At 33.7% G+C, this 18,482-nt stretch overlaps 1 protein-coding gene across 1 annotated transcript in view; it reads left to right on the top strand.

Moving 5' to 3' along the window:
- Positions 1-606: 606 nt before the first annotated feature.
- The window catches only part of LOC107437800 (uncharacterized), a 36,072-nt gene continuing 18,196 nt past the window's right edge, over positions 607-18,482 (top strand). Inside the window, exons 1-2 of the mRNA XM_087165069.1 lie at positions 607-741; positions 6,353-9,794. Coding sequence (XP_087021195.1) covers positions 6,672-9,794 — 3,123 coding nt within the window. The 5' untranslated portion in view covers positions 607-741; positions 6,353-6,671. The remainder of the gene's footprint in view (positions 742-6,352; positions 9,795-18,482) is intronic.

Below are 18,482 nucleotides of genomic sequence, written 5' to 3'. Positions count from 1 at the left end.
AACTCAACAGTTAATTAAAAAGTTTTTTCAATTTATCATTTAAGAACCGAATCAGTTTTCAATGCTATTTTCTCGTGGTTTCCAGCCGAAAGTTAAAGATGTTTCGTGTACCATTTTAATTTGTTCCTTTCTTTTAGAAATAAATCTTCATTTATAAATTATGTAAGGTGCCCTTTCCCAAAACAGTAACGATATTCATTAGATAATGAAATAAATAATAATTTATAATAATATTCGAATGTCACATCGAATATTCTTTCATCTTATGTAACATTAAAGATATTAGTAGATAGGGTTCAAGAGTCTAGCTTAAATTAGCGCGGCAGTATTTATTAGATTTCATCTGGTATTATTGTGTTACAGTCAAGCTGTAAAAGAAAATGTACCTCATCATCTTAAAACATATTAGCATGTCAAAATGAACACTTTTATTTTCTCTTTTCTGGGAAAAACAATTTACAGAAAATTCAATTTTGTTTCATATTTTCCAATATATTTTTCTCACGAAACAGATGTTACAGGAATTCGCCAAAGCTGCTACAGAAATAATACTCATTATTTGCTCCAAATGAATTAAAATTGATTTATTCAACAGGCGGAATCTAAATTAAATATTGAACGCCGTTGAGTATAAAAAGAAACGTAAAAAACTGAAATTACAATGAACTAGTCTTCTTTCTGATAGTCCCGAGATCAGAGCTGTTCAGCTTTTACAAAAACAACGTTCGTTTCTCGTAGAAAGTAAGTATTGACTGTACAATGAATTTTTTATGCAATACTAAACCAAGTAGCACCTAATACGAGGGTTGTTATTTATATTTCTGGCCTAATAATGAAAAGAACAAATATGTAGGATCGAAATTGGTTTTATTGTTTTTCAAAATATTCTCCATGATGATCAATACACTTTTGCATGCGTTTGAACCAATTTTCAAAGCACTTTTTCCAGTCCGATTGAGGTAACTCCAAAACATGCGTTTTGAATGCATCAACCGCTTCTTCGGGGGTCGAAAATCGTTGTCCACGTAATTTATTTTTGATGTGTTGGAATAAGAAGAAGTCATTGGGTGCCAAATCAGGGCTGTACGGCGGATGACCCATTAGTTCGATCTTTTGCTCCGTCAGAAATGCCTTTGTTCGAGTCGATGTGTGAGAGCTCGCATTGTCATGATGAAGAATGATTCGCCTGTTCTTCTGCTTTTTTCGAATTTCTCCGATGACTTCTGGCAAACAAATGGTCGTGTACCATTCAGAATTGACCGTCCTGCGTTGCTCTAACGCCACTGTTGCCACATGACCGTTAATGCCGAAGAAACAGGCAATCATTTGTTTCGATGTGCTTCTTCCTCGAACAACTTTTGTTGGTTTTGCCTCGTCTTGGAAGACCCATACAGTTGATTGCTGATTTGTTTCCGGCTCATATGCATAGATCCATGATTCGTCACCTGTGTAGATGTTATACACAGCCTTTGATGTACCTTGAACGTATTTTTCCAACGTTTCCTTGCACCAATCGACACGAGCCTTTTTTTGAGCGATTGTCAGATTATGCGGGATCCAACACGAACAAATTTTTTTTACGCTCAAATGTTCATGCAATATTTTATTGATGCTAGTCATACTAATGTCCAAAGACGCCTCTATCTCACGGTATGTCACATGACGATCTTGCTTTATCAGTTCACGCACAGCATCGATCTTTTCTGGCACAACAACGGATTTTGGACGACCTGCACGAGATTCGTCCTGGATCGAACATCGACTACGATTAAATTCGTTATACCAATTTTTTACAGTGCTGTAGGATGGCGCTTTATCGCTGAATAAGGAATTATGTTCATCGAAGTGCTCTTGTCTTGACAATCCACGTCGAAAGTTATGAAAAATAATGGCGCGAAAATGTTCACGATTTAATTCCATTTTTTGAAAGAGAAGAACTTTTCAATTTACTGTCAACAACACAAATGAAGCTATAATGGTAAATCGTCTGCTGAATTTATGTTTAAAAATATCAAACTTTCGATTAAAATCGTCTGCGGTCGCCTAGCAACACTTACTGTTGCCAAGGCCAGAAATATAAATAGCAACCCTCGTATTAGATAACACGACCAGAACGCCATTAAAAGAAAAACACTACCTACGATACTAATTTAATATTTTTTTAAACTTTTATAGAAATTCATAAAGTGTACTGAAAAATTACTAAATTCTAAATATCTTTGAAGTTGAAGCGACTCATTCTAGCTACCGACCCCGAACAATATGACGATGTAAACAAACGCGAAGAAGTTACAACTCAACAGTTGAAAAGAAGTTTTCCAGTTTTATATTGTTCGCGAACAGAATTTACTTCCACTAATACCTTCTTGCGTTTTCTGACATAAAATTGCATTAGCTAAAAATGATATTTTAAGTGATATTTTAATTTATTGTTTTCTTTCGTAAATAAATGTTTATTTATCAATACTATGGGATAGTCTTTCACAAAAAAGTGGCTCTGGACCAAAAATGATTAAATAGATGATCATTGTAAAAAAGTTCGATATAACATTATTTAATCTTATAAAATATATTAGAAGATAGCATTCAAGTGCGGCAATATTATATTGCATTTTTATAATGTTAGAAAATATTCTTTTGCTATCTGGGAAGTGAATACCCGTTCTACTTAAGAAGTCGTAAATAATCGATAAATCGGTATTCAATAAAAACTATGAAATCTATTGTGTATGGTTATGAGTCAGTCATTTAAAATTACACAGTTCTTTTTAAACTTTAATTTAATTACACTTTAAATTGAGGGAAACAGATTTGGGTGATACCAAAACAATTCTTTTATTGTTGATTGTACAAAAAAAAAAAAAAAAAAAAAAGATATTTATCAAAACTCTCAAAACAGACAACTGTATATATTGTTTAACTGCCTTTCAAAAGCTGTTGATTGCAGAATTGTATCGGTGTAATTGGTATGTATTGGTAAGGGCCGCAACTCAAAATTTGATTAGGAAGTGGCATTGTATGGATGGTGTTTTCTACACTAGGGAGAGCTGCAAGCTTTTAACTGGCAATTCTTCCAGGTTATTGTTTTTGGTGTGTAGTGAGGCCATTTACTCACAACGTGTTATGAAACTCTTTATTTGTTACCTGATTTATTATTTGTGTTTAAAAGAAGAATCGTCATTTGAAGATTCGTCTGTCATTTCAAAACATAAGAATTGTCATTTGTATAAAAGAATCGTTACAAAACACTTCTTACCTTTGTTAACACTATACCAAATTCGTAATATATAAATCTAAATTAATAACTTGTGAAATGAACTTAATTTCGCTGCTCGAACAATATTCTAACACTTACGTTTGATGGTGAACGGCTTGAAACCAAGAACAAACAGTAATAAACAATTAAAAAAAAGGCAAAATCATAACTGCCAAAAAAAGATGATTTCTTCCTAATTTTAGCAACTATGTCAACTTTTTTAACAATACATATTTAAATAACTTAAATAAATTTTCACTTCAAACTCACCAGAAATACTTAATATCATTAAAATCTTATGAAATACTGCAAATTTTGAGCTTCGAAATTATACAGGGTGTCTGTAAAAGAACTCCGGGGTTTTGAGGCAAAATATTTTAATGAGATAAAAACATACATACATGTTTTATACCTGACTGAAAAGCTTACATTATCAAGTTTTTTTAACACTTAGTAAAGTTCTATATGAGCCAAGTTAGTGGCAAGGCAGACGTCTAAACGGTATTCTACCTCTTTCCATGTCCTGGCGAGCATGTCTGGGGGGACGGTTGCCACACAATTGACTATTCGTTCCCTGAGATCTTGGTAACCCCAACTCCAGGCTGCATCTTGTCAACGATTTCTTAGGGCTTCGAAGGCATGTAGCTTGGATTCTGTCCACTTTCTCTTGAGACACACTCGGCCTACCCGGCGACTTTTGCTTCAAAACACTTCCTGTTTCCTTAAATGCACTGAACCATTGACGAATGGTTTTGTCAAAAGGCGGGTTAACACCATAGTTACGTCGAAAGTTTCTTTGTAGGGTAACTAAGGACTTCGTTTCTATGAGCCAAATAACACATAGAGCCTTTTGTTGCGGAGTCGCCATCATTTCAAATTTCGCGACGTCATTTCAAGGTCAACGCCCTGCAGCGCAGCCAATAGTTGATACAAACATTCCCAATTGGTATGAGTAAAACTTTTTGAGCTACTCTTTTCAGAGAAATCGACTAAAATTTGCTATCTTTTATAGTTAGTGAGATATGAATTTTTAAAACCCCGGAGTTCTTTTATAGACACCCTGTATAATCTATTTCTTTATTAAAAATAAAATTATCTGTTTGAAAATATCGCCTCGCAGAATTAGCTGTATACTTTCTAACCGGAAGTAGAGCAAATCAAGAGCACGAGATTGTTGTTGTTAACATACATATTGAAAACAACATCCCTTTAGTCACGTATCGAAATATACTGTGGATTATGATATTTGACTATGGCTACCTTTATCTATCAAAAGGTACCTCATAATGGAATCAAGTTAACATGTCTTATATACTAGTGAATTGGTATTTAATATTTATAGTGGTAGTTACGCCACAATACTGCCAAATGGAGTAAACAATCATCAACCTCTCCAATGGTAAAAATTAAATGAAAAGACATTTAGCATATTTACAATTCCCCCCCCTCCGTGTCTCCACCCCTTTGACAGCTGAGTTCGGTCAAGAGGCCTCTTGTGTACACAGCTTTTTTATTTTATATTTTATTTCACCGTTTACTTAAGGTTAAGGAATGACATTTTCTATTCACATGTAAACAAAAACAAATCTAGAGCTCCTTACCTTTAGGACTTCCGGTCCGAGACAGTTTACAGTTGCTTACTGCAGTTTATTACTGTGCGAGGTGATATTTTTAAACAGAAAATTTAGTTTTAAATGAAATAAATAAATCATAGAATTTCTGAGCTCAAACATGCTGCATTTTATAAGATATTAATGATGTTAAGTAGTTCCGGTGAGTTTGAAGAGAAAATTTGTTTTAGTTATTTATAGATATATTGTCATAAAAAAAGGCAACATGGTTGCTACATTTATAAAAAAAAAACTCGCTATTATGGCAGCCCTGATTTAGCTTCTTTTAACTAGTTTATTGTTATTTATTCTTGCTACAAGCAATGTACCGTACATACGTTAGTTAGAGTATTTAGTTAGAGCAACGTGACAAAGTTTATTTTTTAAATTATCATTTACATTTAAATTTCGAAGTTTGTATATTGTTGACAAGGTACGATTCTAATGCGAATATTAAGTTTTTATTACTTCTCAAAAAACATGTTTACTATCTTTTCATCACTCATGTTTATAACTATGTAATCAGATGTACTGTCTTCACTGTAACACTATGAACACGTTGAGCTAAATAGTCTAAAAATGCATTTACCCGTAAATTGATGGTTGATCGCGTAAAGCTAATCACAGATGGCGCATGGGGTTGAAATTCGTCGTAAGACTTCCGGGTTGCATGTAAACAACCTTTACATCTACAGGTTGTAAAGAAAGATTTTGAGAGCGCTGATTGTATTTCTCGGCTGTTATGTCGTTTTGTAGCTCCTACTCATTTCTCCTTAATTTGTTTTCAAAATGCAAATCAATCCTGAAATTTTTACGTGCTTCCTTATTTGACCGCATTTGGTGCAGAGGTTTTTGCCCCGTCTCTGGTAGAGTTTTTGGTGGTTTCTCCGAAAGGTTTTTTTCAACACAAAGTCAATGGAAAAAAATTCCTTGCCTCCCAATGGACATATTGTACTTTTTTTTAAAAGTTCTTTTTGCGATAACATTTTTAGCTAAAATTCTTCTGATTATTTTAACAACGAAATCGCGCTCCTTTGAGTATATAATTGTTACTATAAAAATAATTGAACTAAAATGACTTATTTTTAAGAAACTCTCATTTAAAATATTCATTTACTCCATAATAAAAATTTTATTTCAAAAAGTGGAACTATTTTACTTTTTAAAAAAACAACGGCTCATAAATTGCCCTCCTTGATTTCTAACAATGCGTATTCTGACGTGCAATCGAAAAACCAACGTTTGCGACAAAAAATTCAAAATTGAGATTTTTATTTAGTTAGTATTTTTTATGATAAGTGACTTATTGCAAAATATAATAAAAAAAATCTACCTTAGCATTCATAACATTAGCGCTAGAAAGTAAATACTAGTAATCAAGCTACTTTTCTTAAAATCTACGATAAGGCACTTGCGTTGTTGTTTCAATGACATGACAGTGTTTTGACGTTTATAATTTATTAATAAAACTGTTTGTTTCTTTTAGTTTGGATTTTTTGTGAAGATTGGCCCTTGCAGTTTCTAAAGGAGTCAGTTTATCTCCTTATCGTCAAGACTATTGGCATTCATAATTTACAAAGAAGTCATTTTTGTCATAATAACTTAGTTTAAATTTTAGTGAGTACTGTTTGAGTTTTTATAAGTGATAATTACAATTTCCTTAGGAGCAGTTTCGCCCCTCCTCGTTGCCAATCGTAGATTCAAAGAAGCATTTTGGTTTTGCAAAATCAACTAACATTGACTTTCATTATTTAATAAAGAATTGATTTGCAGCCATAGCTGGCATATATAACAGCTACAATACCATGCCTAATAAAACTCGTTTTCTGAACTCCACCTCTCTTATGCGTTTAAAGAGAGAGGATGAACTTGAACGACTTGAGAGATTATCGGCTGAGTGCAGTGCAATGCAAAAAGGCATCAACATATCTGATTCATTTTCCGGGACAAGTTTTGGATTAGCTTTGTTATCCGTCGCAACAGTATTTCCAGTAGTGGGCGCCGTGTTGGGTGGCGTTTTGATCGGATCGGCCGTTGCCAAACGTTTACTTGGGAACACCATGGTTGAAAAAGGTTGCTCTGATATTCCTATGAAACAACTGGAGGCAAAGTTAAACAGAAAAATTCATGAGATCAATCGGAAGTTAGATCAGCAAACGGAAGTTTTGAAGGATATTTCTGAAAAAGTCAGCGAGACACTTTCCGAAGTGGAAGATATGAGGAAAGAAATGAAAGAGGGTTTTCTACTCACGATAACATTTATGAAAGAACTTGATGCCAGCCATCCCATTTCAGTTATCAAAACTGCGGCTGCGTCTGTTTCATTTAGTGACAATAATAAGGTGCAGGCTAACAGAGAGCAGTACACAAATATAATGATACAGGAAATAGCCGAAGGTTTTTTCTACAGTTATATAAAACCGCAAGGAGCTCTGTACGAGGCTTTGTTTTCGATCATTAACAGAAACAATGCTAAGCCGGAAAGTATTAACGATCAAAATGCTTATAATGCTTTATCTGCTCTGAGTTTCGGTACTCTGACTTATGTTTCTATTTTCCTTTCCCTAATTGATCAGTACACATATGTAGCGGAGTACTCCTATGAAGCACGTGATCTGGATAAATTTAACGAGAATCTCGATCGCCTCTTATTTTACTTCCCTTATTTTCAAGTCATAATCAACAAAAATTCGGAAGGTTTAATCGACAAAGTGATCGGTATTCTAAAATATGCAAAAGACAAGCACAATTTGGTGAATCTAAATTATGATTTGTACCAAAGCTTTCAGAGACAAATAGACACGCTGCTGCAGTTTAAAAAGAACGTTACGGAGATGACGCTACCAGTCCTTACTGTCACACCCGTTAATGATATCGATATCAATTTCAGCTCATATACAGACGGCCAACGTAGCACTACTGATTTTTTAGACTGGAAAAAGGGTTCTAAAGTAAGTTACGCTTTGCAATATGAAAAGGATGGTAAATTTTCCAAAGTAAGCAGTTGGGTTTCACAAGAGGTGATGAACCTCGCCAACCCTAAGATCGAGTTGAGAACTATGCATGAAACCAATCGACTCATTTTCCGGAAATTCGGCAACAATCCCCCCGAACTGATACGCATCGTTTCGGGTCAGAGTTTGAGCTTCAGAGACATCGACAGAGACTTGTACAACTTGGTATTTAAGAAATCATACGACGACGAAGAAATACTAGACCGCATGTTGACACTTATAAGATTTGGTGCTAATATGAAAGCGGAATTTGAGAACGAAAGAAACGTGATGCACGCAGCAGCTGAAGTGGGTCGAGTCGTTTTACTCCCAAAAATCATAGACCATTCTGATGAATCTATTGTGAATAAGAAGGATTCATTCGGTTTGACACCGCTTCATTTAGCAGCACAGAACAATAAAGCGGAGTTTCTGAAAGAGCTGATCGAACAAAATGCTGATGTCAATGCAAAAACAGATCAGTTCAATCTGACACCCCTTCATGTGGCAGTGCGTTACCAGTGTGAGAAATGCGTCGATTATTTATTGTCCAGTAAAGGTATTAGACCTAATGATTCAGATAAGGGAGGAAAAACTCCACTGCACATTGCTGTCTCGGATAATTCACTGAGTCCAAAAATTGTTGAGAAATTAGCCAACGATCCCAAGGTAGACGTCAACGCGAAAGATAGTTTAGGGTTGACGCCTTTGCATACAGCAGTGCTCTTAAATTCCACAAAGAACTTTTTCAACCTTAAGCCGAGAAAAGACCTCGACCTCTGGGCAACAGATAACAATAACATGACAGCACTCCACTATGCAGCAATGAATGGGTTTATTGGACCACTTTCAGGCATTACCATAACAGATACAAAAGGCTTAAATGAGGCTGTTACAGACAGAGATTGGACCCCATTACATTTCGCTGCGTACTTCAAACATGAAGAAATCGTTTCCTTGCTGGTGCGTTCGCTAGAAACGAAAGACAAAATAAAGACAGACCTGCCAGATGCAGACTTGCAGACGCCCCTACACTTGGCTGCTGCAAGTGGTGCACAAGACGCCGTTAGAAATTTAATATTCCCCGGCCAAGCGAAAGTTTATAAGAAGACTGCCCAATGCTACACACCTCTTGATCTTGCTCTTCTTAATAGGCAAGAAGAAACGGTTAAAGAAATACTCACATGGGAACGGGAGTTTACTCAACAAATGGAAAATGGTTCATATGTAGCGGATCTAGATCCACTTGCTTGTGGAATAGCTAGCACTAAAAACATTCTGTGGGAATATTTGGTGGAACGTGAGCGTTGCGAGCGTCGTAAAGCCTACCCTTGGCGCTCCGCCGGTGATTGTGGGAAAAAGGAAAAGAGATCTCCTAGAGAAGAAGAAGAAAAAGATGGACACTTTTATTTTCAGAATTTCTCAAAAGAAAATGATTATCAAACGAAAGCAAAAATCTCAAATGATTCTTTCAAGTCCAATGAGGAATTGGGCATTAAAAAATATAATGTTTTCGAGAATGCAGATGTAAATGGTGCACTACTGCTGTTGGATTTGTTTATGCGAAAGTACAGAAATGAAAAATTCACCCCAGAATTGCAAAATTTAAGCTCTCCCTTCGACGAAAGAGTGCAAGCGCTGAAAATGACTGAAAAGTTAGAAAAAGTGCTCTCTGCAATAAGTTCTGAGAAGAATATGGAAGATTTAGATTTCTTAGATGTCCATTCGAAGTTATATAAAGCTATCACGAGTCGTGATGGGCGCCGAATCGTGAATATTTTATGTTCATTCATTGAAGAGTATTCATCCCTCACTCCTGATGAGGTCCAACAAGTTTTGACAGAAGTTACATTCGATGAACCTGAAACAATATTTCCAGAGAAACAGGCTAACTTGAAGCGCTTCATTGAACAATCCTGCTACAATAACAAACGTTTCTAAGAATCTCCTTTCAATACTTAAATAATATTTAATTTTAATATATTATTATACTCATTTAAATATATAATAAATTAATGAAATTTAAGCAATATCTCTGTATGATGTTATTGTAGTTATATATAAAGTTTTTGGTTGAGTTTGAAACAATATTTTGAAAACAGACAAACAAACGAACGAGCAAACAAACAAACAAACAAACAGACAAAATTAAATAAAGGTCGTTGCAAACGTAAAGGTATTTATCGAAGACTCTAGATATAATTGAAAACCTTTCTAAAAGTTCATTTCATTATTTTTAAAACATTTCATAGATTCAATATTTTAACATTCCATGACAATGAACGTTGATAAAAAATCCTTTTAATCTACAAACCATTTTCAATATTTAATAAATTCAATCATTTCAAAAAAGTTAAACAGATCATTCAGCACTGACTCTTGAAGACGTTCAAAAAGTTTTCACTGCAATTTCACCCATCTGAAATATCATTTAATATTTAAATGCTTCTGAGTTTAGTAAAAGAGTTGCTCTATTAGAGGCCTGAGAACTTCGTTTTAGGTACTACTAAATACTAAATGTTTGGTTATGTTAAGGGCTTTTTATTATATTATATTTCATTTATTTTATAATATTTTGATGATAAATTTATTTTGGTTTTTGGATGGTTCTAAAACAAAATAAACAGTACTGATCATTTTATTTTGTAACTCACATAATAATTCAAATTTAGGAAGCTCGCTTCTCAAATCTGAATAAGTTCATCAAATATTTAATCAAATAATTAACAATCAAATATTTAAGGCCCTTTTTTCAAAGGTTGGTCGTCGCATGAAATAATGCTTTCCTGCAAATAATGTTATAATGTAAGTTTTATAGCTGCTGTGACTTTGCAACAGTTGCTCATGATTTTTAGGTTAAGTTGAGCCTATCTCTATCCAGTTCCCTCTATGTTTATTTTGAAAATGGAGAAATGCCACTGTTTTCAGAAAACGAAAAGTGTTTGTTACTTAATTTTTTAATATTTAAAAACTTACTCCAATGCTGCATTATCTGGACTTCCAAAAGATTGCAAAAAATTAAAATAAGACATTGATTTTGATAATTTTAATCTCTGTGGAAAATTGGTGATTTTTAAAAAAGTTTAATAACTTTTGTAATATTTCAGTTATTTTCCGGTCTACAGCTCAAATAATTCGTCACAACAAGATGATTAGTATTGATTACAGGTATAGATTAAAATTATAGCATTCATTCACGTGTAAGGCACTTAAACTGTGCCTTTTATTTTCCTTTACAACAGAGAAACAACCTTTATACAAAATTTTAAATGGTCCAAGTGCCTTGAAACTTTCATCGATACTGCGATCATCATTAGAAAGTATGCGCAATACCTTATACCATAGGGCTTTATATCTTTTGTTAACCGAATTGCACAAAATTTTAAATAATAAACAATTGTGTTTGGGTTCAGTTAAAATCAATAAAGGCTGATATAATATGTTTTTAAGAATGTGTGCTTCTGTTTAAAAATTCGGTAGCGTTGAGATGATAGAAACTAAAACCTTACAATTCTAAAATGTTAACACGTGACCCGTTATTTAGTGAAATAAGTCTATTGGAAGTTAAAAAATCATTTAATTATTTATTAATTCTTGAGGATTTTAATGATAATTGTCTCACTTTGATGTTTGATTAAATTATAGCGTTAAAAACATCACCCAAATTGATTAACCTTTGCCAATATTTTAAATTATACCAACATTAAACCTTAAAAAGTCTTGGACTTATGCCACTTTTCAGATGAACTTATTTCACTTTCAAAAACTTATACAGCACATATGTTAAGAACTGATAAACTTAAGATTTGGTAAGCTTACGATTATATGTTACGATATGTTAAGAAATAGCAAGCGCTATAACAAGCTGATCAACTAAACCTACGATTTATTTAAATTTTTAGTATTTCTAGTCAAATCTTCGCGTGGAAGCAACAGAAGATTTTCGCATTGCAGCTGTGATTACGAAATTTTTATATGAAATTGGTTTGATTAGATAGTCATGAATCGAAAAATATAAGACTAGAGCCATAGAATATTGCAGTAATATGATTATTTTTAATCCAATACTATTCAAATCCTTGCATTTTTAAACGCCTTAATAATGACTTCATTAAAACACTCCATTCTTGTATTCACCATATATATCATTAAAGAAAAATAAAAGCTCCTTAAAAAAATAAAAGAAGACTGCCAAAATTTCAAAAAAGACCAATGGAATGATAAAATTTCTGTCTTATATACTGATGATCGAACCTTATCGAAGGCCCTAACATCAAAACATTTTTCCAAATTACCGCTAATTTGTTCCCTAGGCAAAGTCTACTTTGATCAATACAAAGCCAACCTATTCACCAATACCACGGAACACTCAGTAATGAACCTTGTTGCGATGATATCGACCGCCTTGTGACATCATCCATACTCCGAACATACACTTTATCCAGCTGCTATGGATGAACTCAATTACAGGAGATCCCAAACTGGAAAGCTCCATAACATATCATCCCAATAGCATGCTTAGATCTTGCCAATAAATTATCGAGACAAAATTGTGGGATATCCTCAACTGCTGTCTCAATAATCGCTCCTATGGTCGAAAGTCACACTTTTTCTAAAACCTGGAAAGGACACTTCCAATCTAATGGATTTTAGCCTACTACCCTCACTTTTAAAAAATATTTGAAAAAATAATTCAAAAGAGATTACTGGAGGACTTCCTATCCACCCAAGGTCTGCAAGAACCTCTCTTCGGTTAAACAATTAGTAAGAATCACCGAATTCGTCGCGAAAGTTCTTTTCAAGAGAGAGAGAGACGACCTCGACATAGTTAAAGCCTTTGATCGGGTATAGCACGAGGGCCTTATCTTCAAACACAACGAATTGAACATTCCATAAGACATCACTTAATGGATCGATTCAAGAACAGATATTTCAGGATCAAACTAAATAAAAAGATTTTTCCAAATAAATGCTGGTGTGCCACAGGGAGACATTCTAGGCCCCTCCCCCCAGCTATATATCATCTACACGTCCATTATAAGTTTCAAAACGAACGTGAAACCATCGCCTTTCATGCAGACGACACTGCACTGATCACAAGATGTATAAAGTTTTAATTAGCCTATTTAAGGTAACCTCTCAAACCTTTAAGATGGAGAATTAGAACGTGAAGATCCGATGATTAGATCAAAAGTTATTCAGGGTGTTACGGTTTTCATTTTGCGTACTTTACGATACTAAACATTTGGATAGTACATCAAAAAGTTTAGCAAACGCATGCTTTGAAATTTAACTTCTATGTACTTCATTCTTAAAGAACATTCATTAACCCTTTTTCCCCATGAAAACTGTAATAAATGTTTTTTGAAAGAACTCGTGACAATTAAAACCTTCTGACATCCATTAGACAGCTTGACAGATGATGTCATTAAATTAAAACAAACATCGAAATGAATGGGACATTAAATAAGGTCAAAGATCTCAACTATTTTTTTATACCACGATGGAAACCGAACTGTACAATAATGAAACTAAAAAGGAATTTAAAACAACAGAAATATATTCCGCAATGTTGAAACAGAGGATTGGGGCATGGATCACATCAAGAGTTGTTTATCAGCAATTTTGAAACAGAAGATGGGGGCGTGGATCACATCAAGAGTTCTTAATTATGGGATAGATGATAGGGGCATGGATCACATCAAGAGTTCTTAATTATGGGATAGATGATGGGGGCGTGGAACACATCAAGAGTTCTTTATCAGAAATTTTGAAGCCTAAGGGAGTACGGATCACATTAAGAGTTCTTTATTAGGAATTTTGGAACAGAAGATGGGGCACGGATCACATTAAGAGTTCTTTATCAGAAATTTTGGAGCAGAAGATAGAGCCACTGATCACATCAAGATTACTTTTTCTGAACCCATGGGATAGAAAAAAGTGAATGAATTACATCAAGAGTCGGCTATAAATTTTCAATATCTAAAATGAAGTTTAAATTATTTAAATAATGAGTATAATTTTTTTTCACAAACAGTGAGATTAATGTAATATGACTCAAAAAAAATAAAATTACAATTCATATGTCTTACGATATTTTCGTTACCTCCTAGTCCTTAAATTTAAACACATTCAAGAAACTCAAACGACATTTATTTGAATAGTTAAGGAAGTTTAAATACATTTCAAATAAGTATGGTTTAAAGTTTTGTAAGTTACGACTATTTCAAACAAAAGTGTTCGCTTAAACACTGATTTAAATTAAAATGTTACCAATATTTTATCTGTATATTAATATGCAGAGAGAAATAAGTATTTTGTTAATTTTTTCGATCTAGATCAGCTGCTTTCGGTTACAGAAGTTTAGAATAATCACCTCTCTTTCAGTAGAACATGGGCTTTATAAACAAAATATATAAAGACAATTGTGAATGTATTAATCAATGAGAGACTACTTTTATTTGTTGAAAATATTTAAGAAGATTAATACTGAATAATATTTTTCATAGTTTTATCATCTTAAATTTGGTTTTAAGTCAGACAATTTAATTCACAGTTTTGGAACTGAGTCTAGAATTTATGAATTTGTGAAATATATCTGTGTGTGTGTCCTGAAATTTTGACAGTGGCAGGACGGCGCAACTTTAGCTCTCCTTCCTAAAAATCGTTCAAATAGATCATTATCAGGAGAGACATTCTATATTAATAAGAGAAAATAGAACTTTCTAACTGGTTTAGAGCTAGCACTATTGATATAAATGAAACTGCCGACGATTTTAATGATAGCGCTAGTGATGTTTGTTTGCTTTGCTCTCATTCATCAACTAAGGAGTTTATTGCACGTTTTCAGATATTTAATTATATTTTATTAGTTATGTCAGGCAATATCTATGATCAACGTGAGCTTGATAGCATAGGTGGACTACGTCACCAAATTAGTATTCCTTAAGTCATTTGAAACTACATGATTATTTTTTTTATAATTATGCTTTTGAAACGTATTTCAAGAAAACTAAATAATTTTAAATCAACCGTAAGCTACTCCATTCAACAAGCAGTGGTCCTTCAAGCTTCGAGCAAACACGTAAAAGTTAGTTGATGGGCTGCAACTCGTCGGCCTGCATATGATCTATCTGATTAAAGTTAGGTGAAAATGCTGGTCATTTCTTGTCCAAGAGTTCGTGGGTTCCGTCCCCGCCGGCCGAAGATTCCCCGAGTAGTAAATGGTGATTGATGAACGTTAAATCTGTCGAATTCCAAAGTCCTCCATGTTCCCATAACAAATCAATACCTCTGGGGGTACTGATCCAAGAGTTTCCTTGTCTTCTGGATTGAGATCAAAATGACGGAGTTGAACATTAGTAGTCGTAAACCCAAAATTGGGTTGGCTGTTCAGAGACGGATATAAGACAGAATAGATTCATTCACGGTGTATTGGTGAGACGAGAGCACACATTCTGTGTTTCCGAAACAAACGAACACGTTATTCCAGAATGATGTCCCGAAACATTTGGCCCAGTCATAGTTCCGATTTGAACGAGCAGATCTGTTCAGGAGCCCAGTATAATTCCACCACAAAATACTGCCCCCACCTGCATGATGTTCTTCAGTGATGGTGTCTTGGTGTTCTCCTTCTGAAACTCCAATGTAAATCAGACTCCAAAGTATCGTCGGAAAAAAGCCACGGTGACGATGTTTATATTACAACTGCAGGCTAATCGCTAGAGAATTGCGACGAGCAGAGCAGGATGGCGAGCATTCGCCAAAAGTCTGTTGACTGTGGTACCCGTGGTTGCAGATATATTTCATTTTATAGCCGTCGTTGAACAGCAGACCCAATTTTTGGGTATACGACTACTCACGTTCAACTCTGTAGCCTTGTCATTTTGAACCCAATCCAGAAGACAAGGGAACTCCTGGATCAAGTAGTGGGAGAAATGCTGCCTTCGTGGAGGACGTTTTTGATGGAACTAACCCAAATTTGCGTAACATGGTGAGGAAAACCACGAAAACAGGAAAAAGTTAACTGAAAATTGAAGTGACAGGGAGACGCTTCCCGTTCCGGAGTTGAATGGCTACTGAATGATATTGACATGAGCTCCGCTTCATGGCATCATTTGACAATTCTTAACAGGTCAAGACATGGTACCGTTCTTCTCTCCAGATGGCGAGAGGTGCGATGGCGAATATTGGAATGAACACTCCAGTTCGGATATTCTAATGAGCGTTAAAATATCATTGCTTCTATGGAACAGCAAAAGGAACTTTATGGAACGAGCAGAATAATAGACCGCTCCATAATAATAATAAAAGTAATAGCAATAAAAGTAACACTAAAAATCACTGTGCAGTCGAAAAATTCCAAGCCTGAAGAAAGCAAGATGGGTGAAAAGCGTCGCCAAGTGTGGTAGCCCGTTTTACTAAATTTCTCTTTCGCAATGTTTCGGACAATTTTGAAGCAAGTCTCGTAACTCTCTAATTAAAATTATCTAAGAAATCTTACTAAAATTTTCTCCAACTAAAAATTTCTAGCTAGTAAAGTTAAGTATTAGGAACTCTAGTATCCTATAACCGGGGAGGTCAAACTGAAATAAAACCACGTAACGGTGAGATTTTACGAGATTTTAATTCTTTGATATTACTGGCAATTCGCGATCGCAACGCTCGAGTACGCCGTCTAGCGGGAGCCTGTAAATATCGGACATTAATTTATCACGTTTTCATTTAGTTCCATCAAAGTCATTGACTGAATCAGACGCCATTTTTTAGCAGCAAATAAGAAACAAAATTTCCCTAAGGAAAAGGCCGAAGAACTTGAAAAAAATCTCCAGAATATTAGTAAATCTTTCAGGAACAGAACACGCCAAACATTTGAAGAAAAATTCGTCAATAATTTTTAATTTCTATTATCAACAAACTTGCAACTGATGACTTCCGATTTCGGATACTGTTACAGATGTGTGTATTAAGGTAAAATGCATTTCTTCTGTCTTCAATTCATTACGAATTAAAGTGAAGTCAACATTGCTTTCGTCATTCCAGTGAATAAATATGAATTCAGAACATACAGAATTGTAATAGTTATAGCATATTCTTCTTCGTTATAGAATAGTATATATTTCTGTATCCATATAATTCGGAAAACAACAATAAAAAATTATCCAAGTTACTTGAAATAGTGCCATTTGTGCTGATTCTTAATTAATTTGAATCGTTTTCTTGGTAAGTTTTTTTTAATTTTGAAAGAATAAGTTCAACTAGAATTCAGCTATTCTGTTTTTAGCTACATATTCAAATTCATATCAATTATAAAATTTTGCTGTGTAGTATGTTATCTAAAAGTAATGAAGGTATAAACTATGTATCTATTATTTGAGAATAAAGTTTTCAAACAAGGAACTTATCATTTTGGAATTCTCCGGGAATCATAAATCAGGTAAGTGCAATGATTTTTACAATAAAAAATTTACTTGTAAATATTTTTTTTTTCATTTGATGATGGTTCTCTACAGAATGGTTTTTTACGTCTGATTAAAAACTATAAGAATTATAAAAAAAGAAACAATATGAAAGTTTTTATTTCAATGTTAATAATTCTTAAAATCGTTTTTTTTATCCTAAGAATTCTTTATTTTCCGTTTTTTAGTTTATAATTTTTTGATAAAAATTGTTCTCAAAATACTTTTGAAAAATTAAATGGTATAACATTATGTGTTTATGTATACTTCTTGTATATTCCAATGTTTGAAATAATATGATTCAGAAAAGTATGGAATAAAAATTCGGTTCTTACGTATTAACGCCACCGCCGCTACAGATTTGGCGGTTTTTAAGTGCCGCCAATCTACACTTAAAAGTTTTGGGACAATTCATAAAATAAAACACTTTATTTAAAATCAAAATAGTTAATCGGATTTCGGTGGAAAATGAGCCGATATAGAGTTTAGCATAGATTCAAAACAATCATATCGCCATATGAACTCTGATGAATAAGATTCCAAATGAAATAGCATTTCCAAAACGTACGTTTACCAAGATAAAGTTTCATGTTGTGGGAATTGGTACATTTTCGTTTTTTCGGTAAAATATTTCCCTCCTGAAAAAATAAAATTGCATCTTGTTTTGTTTTTGGCAAATCCCAAAGACGAATATTCGTAGCACGAAAAATGGCGACAAAAAAGAATTGTTTTTTGTTTTTATTTCGTCAGCATTCTTTATTTTACGTTTCTTAGTTTCTAAATAATGATTTTTATTGAAACTTGAAATTTTTTGATAAAAATTGTTGTCAAAAAACGTTGTTTACAAAATTAAATTTCATAAAATTATGAGGCTTATGTATACTTTTTGTTCATTTTAATTTTTGAACTAATATGATTCTTAAAACTATAGAATGTAAAGTTTAAATGGGCCTTTCATGTTATATCATTAAATTTAGTAATACTATTTCTCGGGCATTAGGTTTTAACTCTTATAAGAATATACATATTTTTTTCTGTTAATGTACAAATATTTTTCCGATGTGTTTTGGATGTTCCTTCTCTAATAAAAAGAGATACCATTTTGTTTTCGTTCGCATAAGAAAGAAGATCAAGCATTTTTCTTTTTTAAATTTAATAAGCCACA

The sequence above is a fragment of the Parasteatoda tepidariorum genome, chromosome 5 (genome assembly GCF_982258835.1).
Source record: "Parasteatoda tepidariorum strain Cologne lab strain chromosome 5, Ptep-v5.0, whole genome shotgun sequence".
Lineage (NCBI taxonomy): Eukaryota > Metazoa > Arthropoda > Arachnida > Araneae > Theridiidae > Parasteatoda > Parasteatoda tepidariorum.
This window is presented reverse-complemented; position numbering and strand designations above follow the sequence as displayed.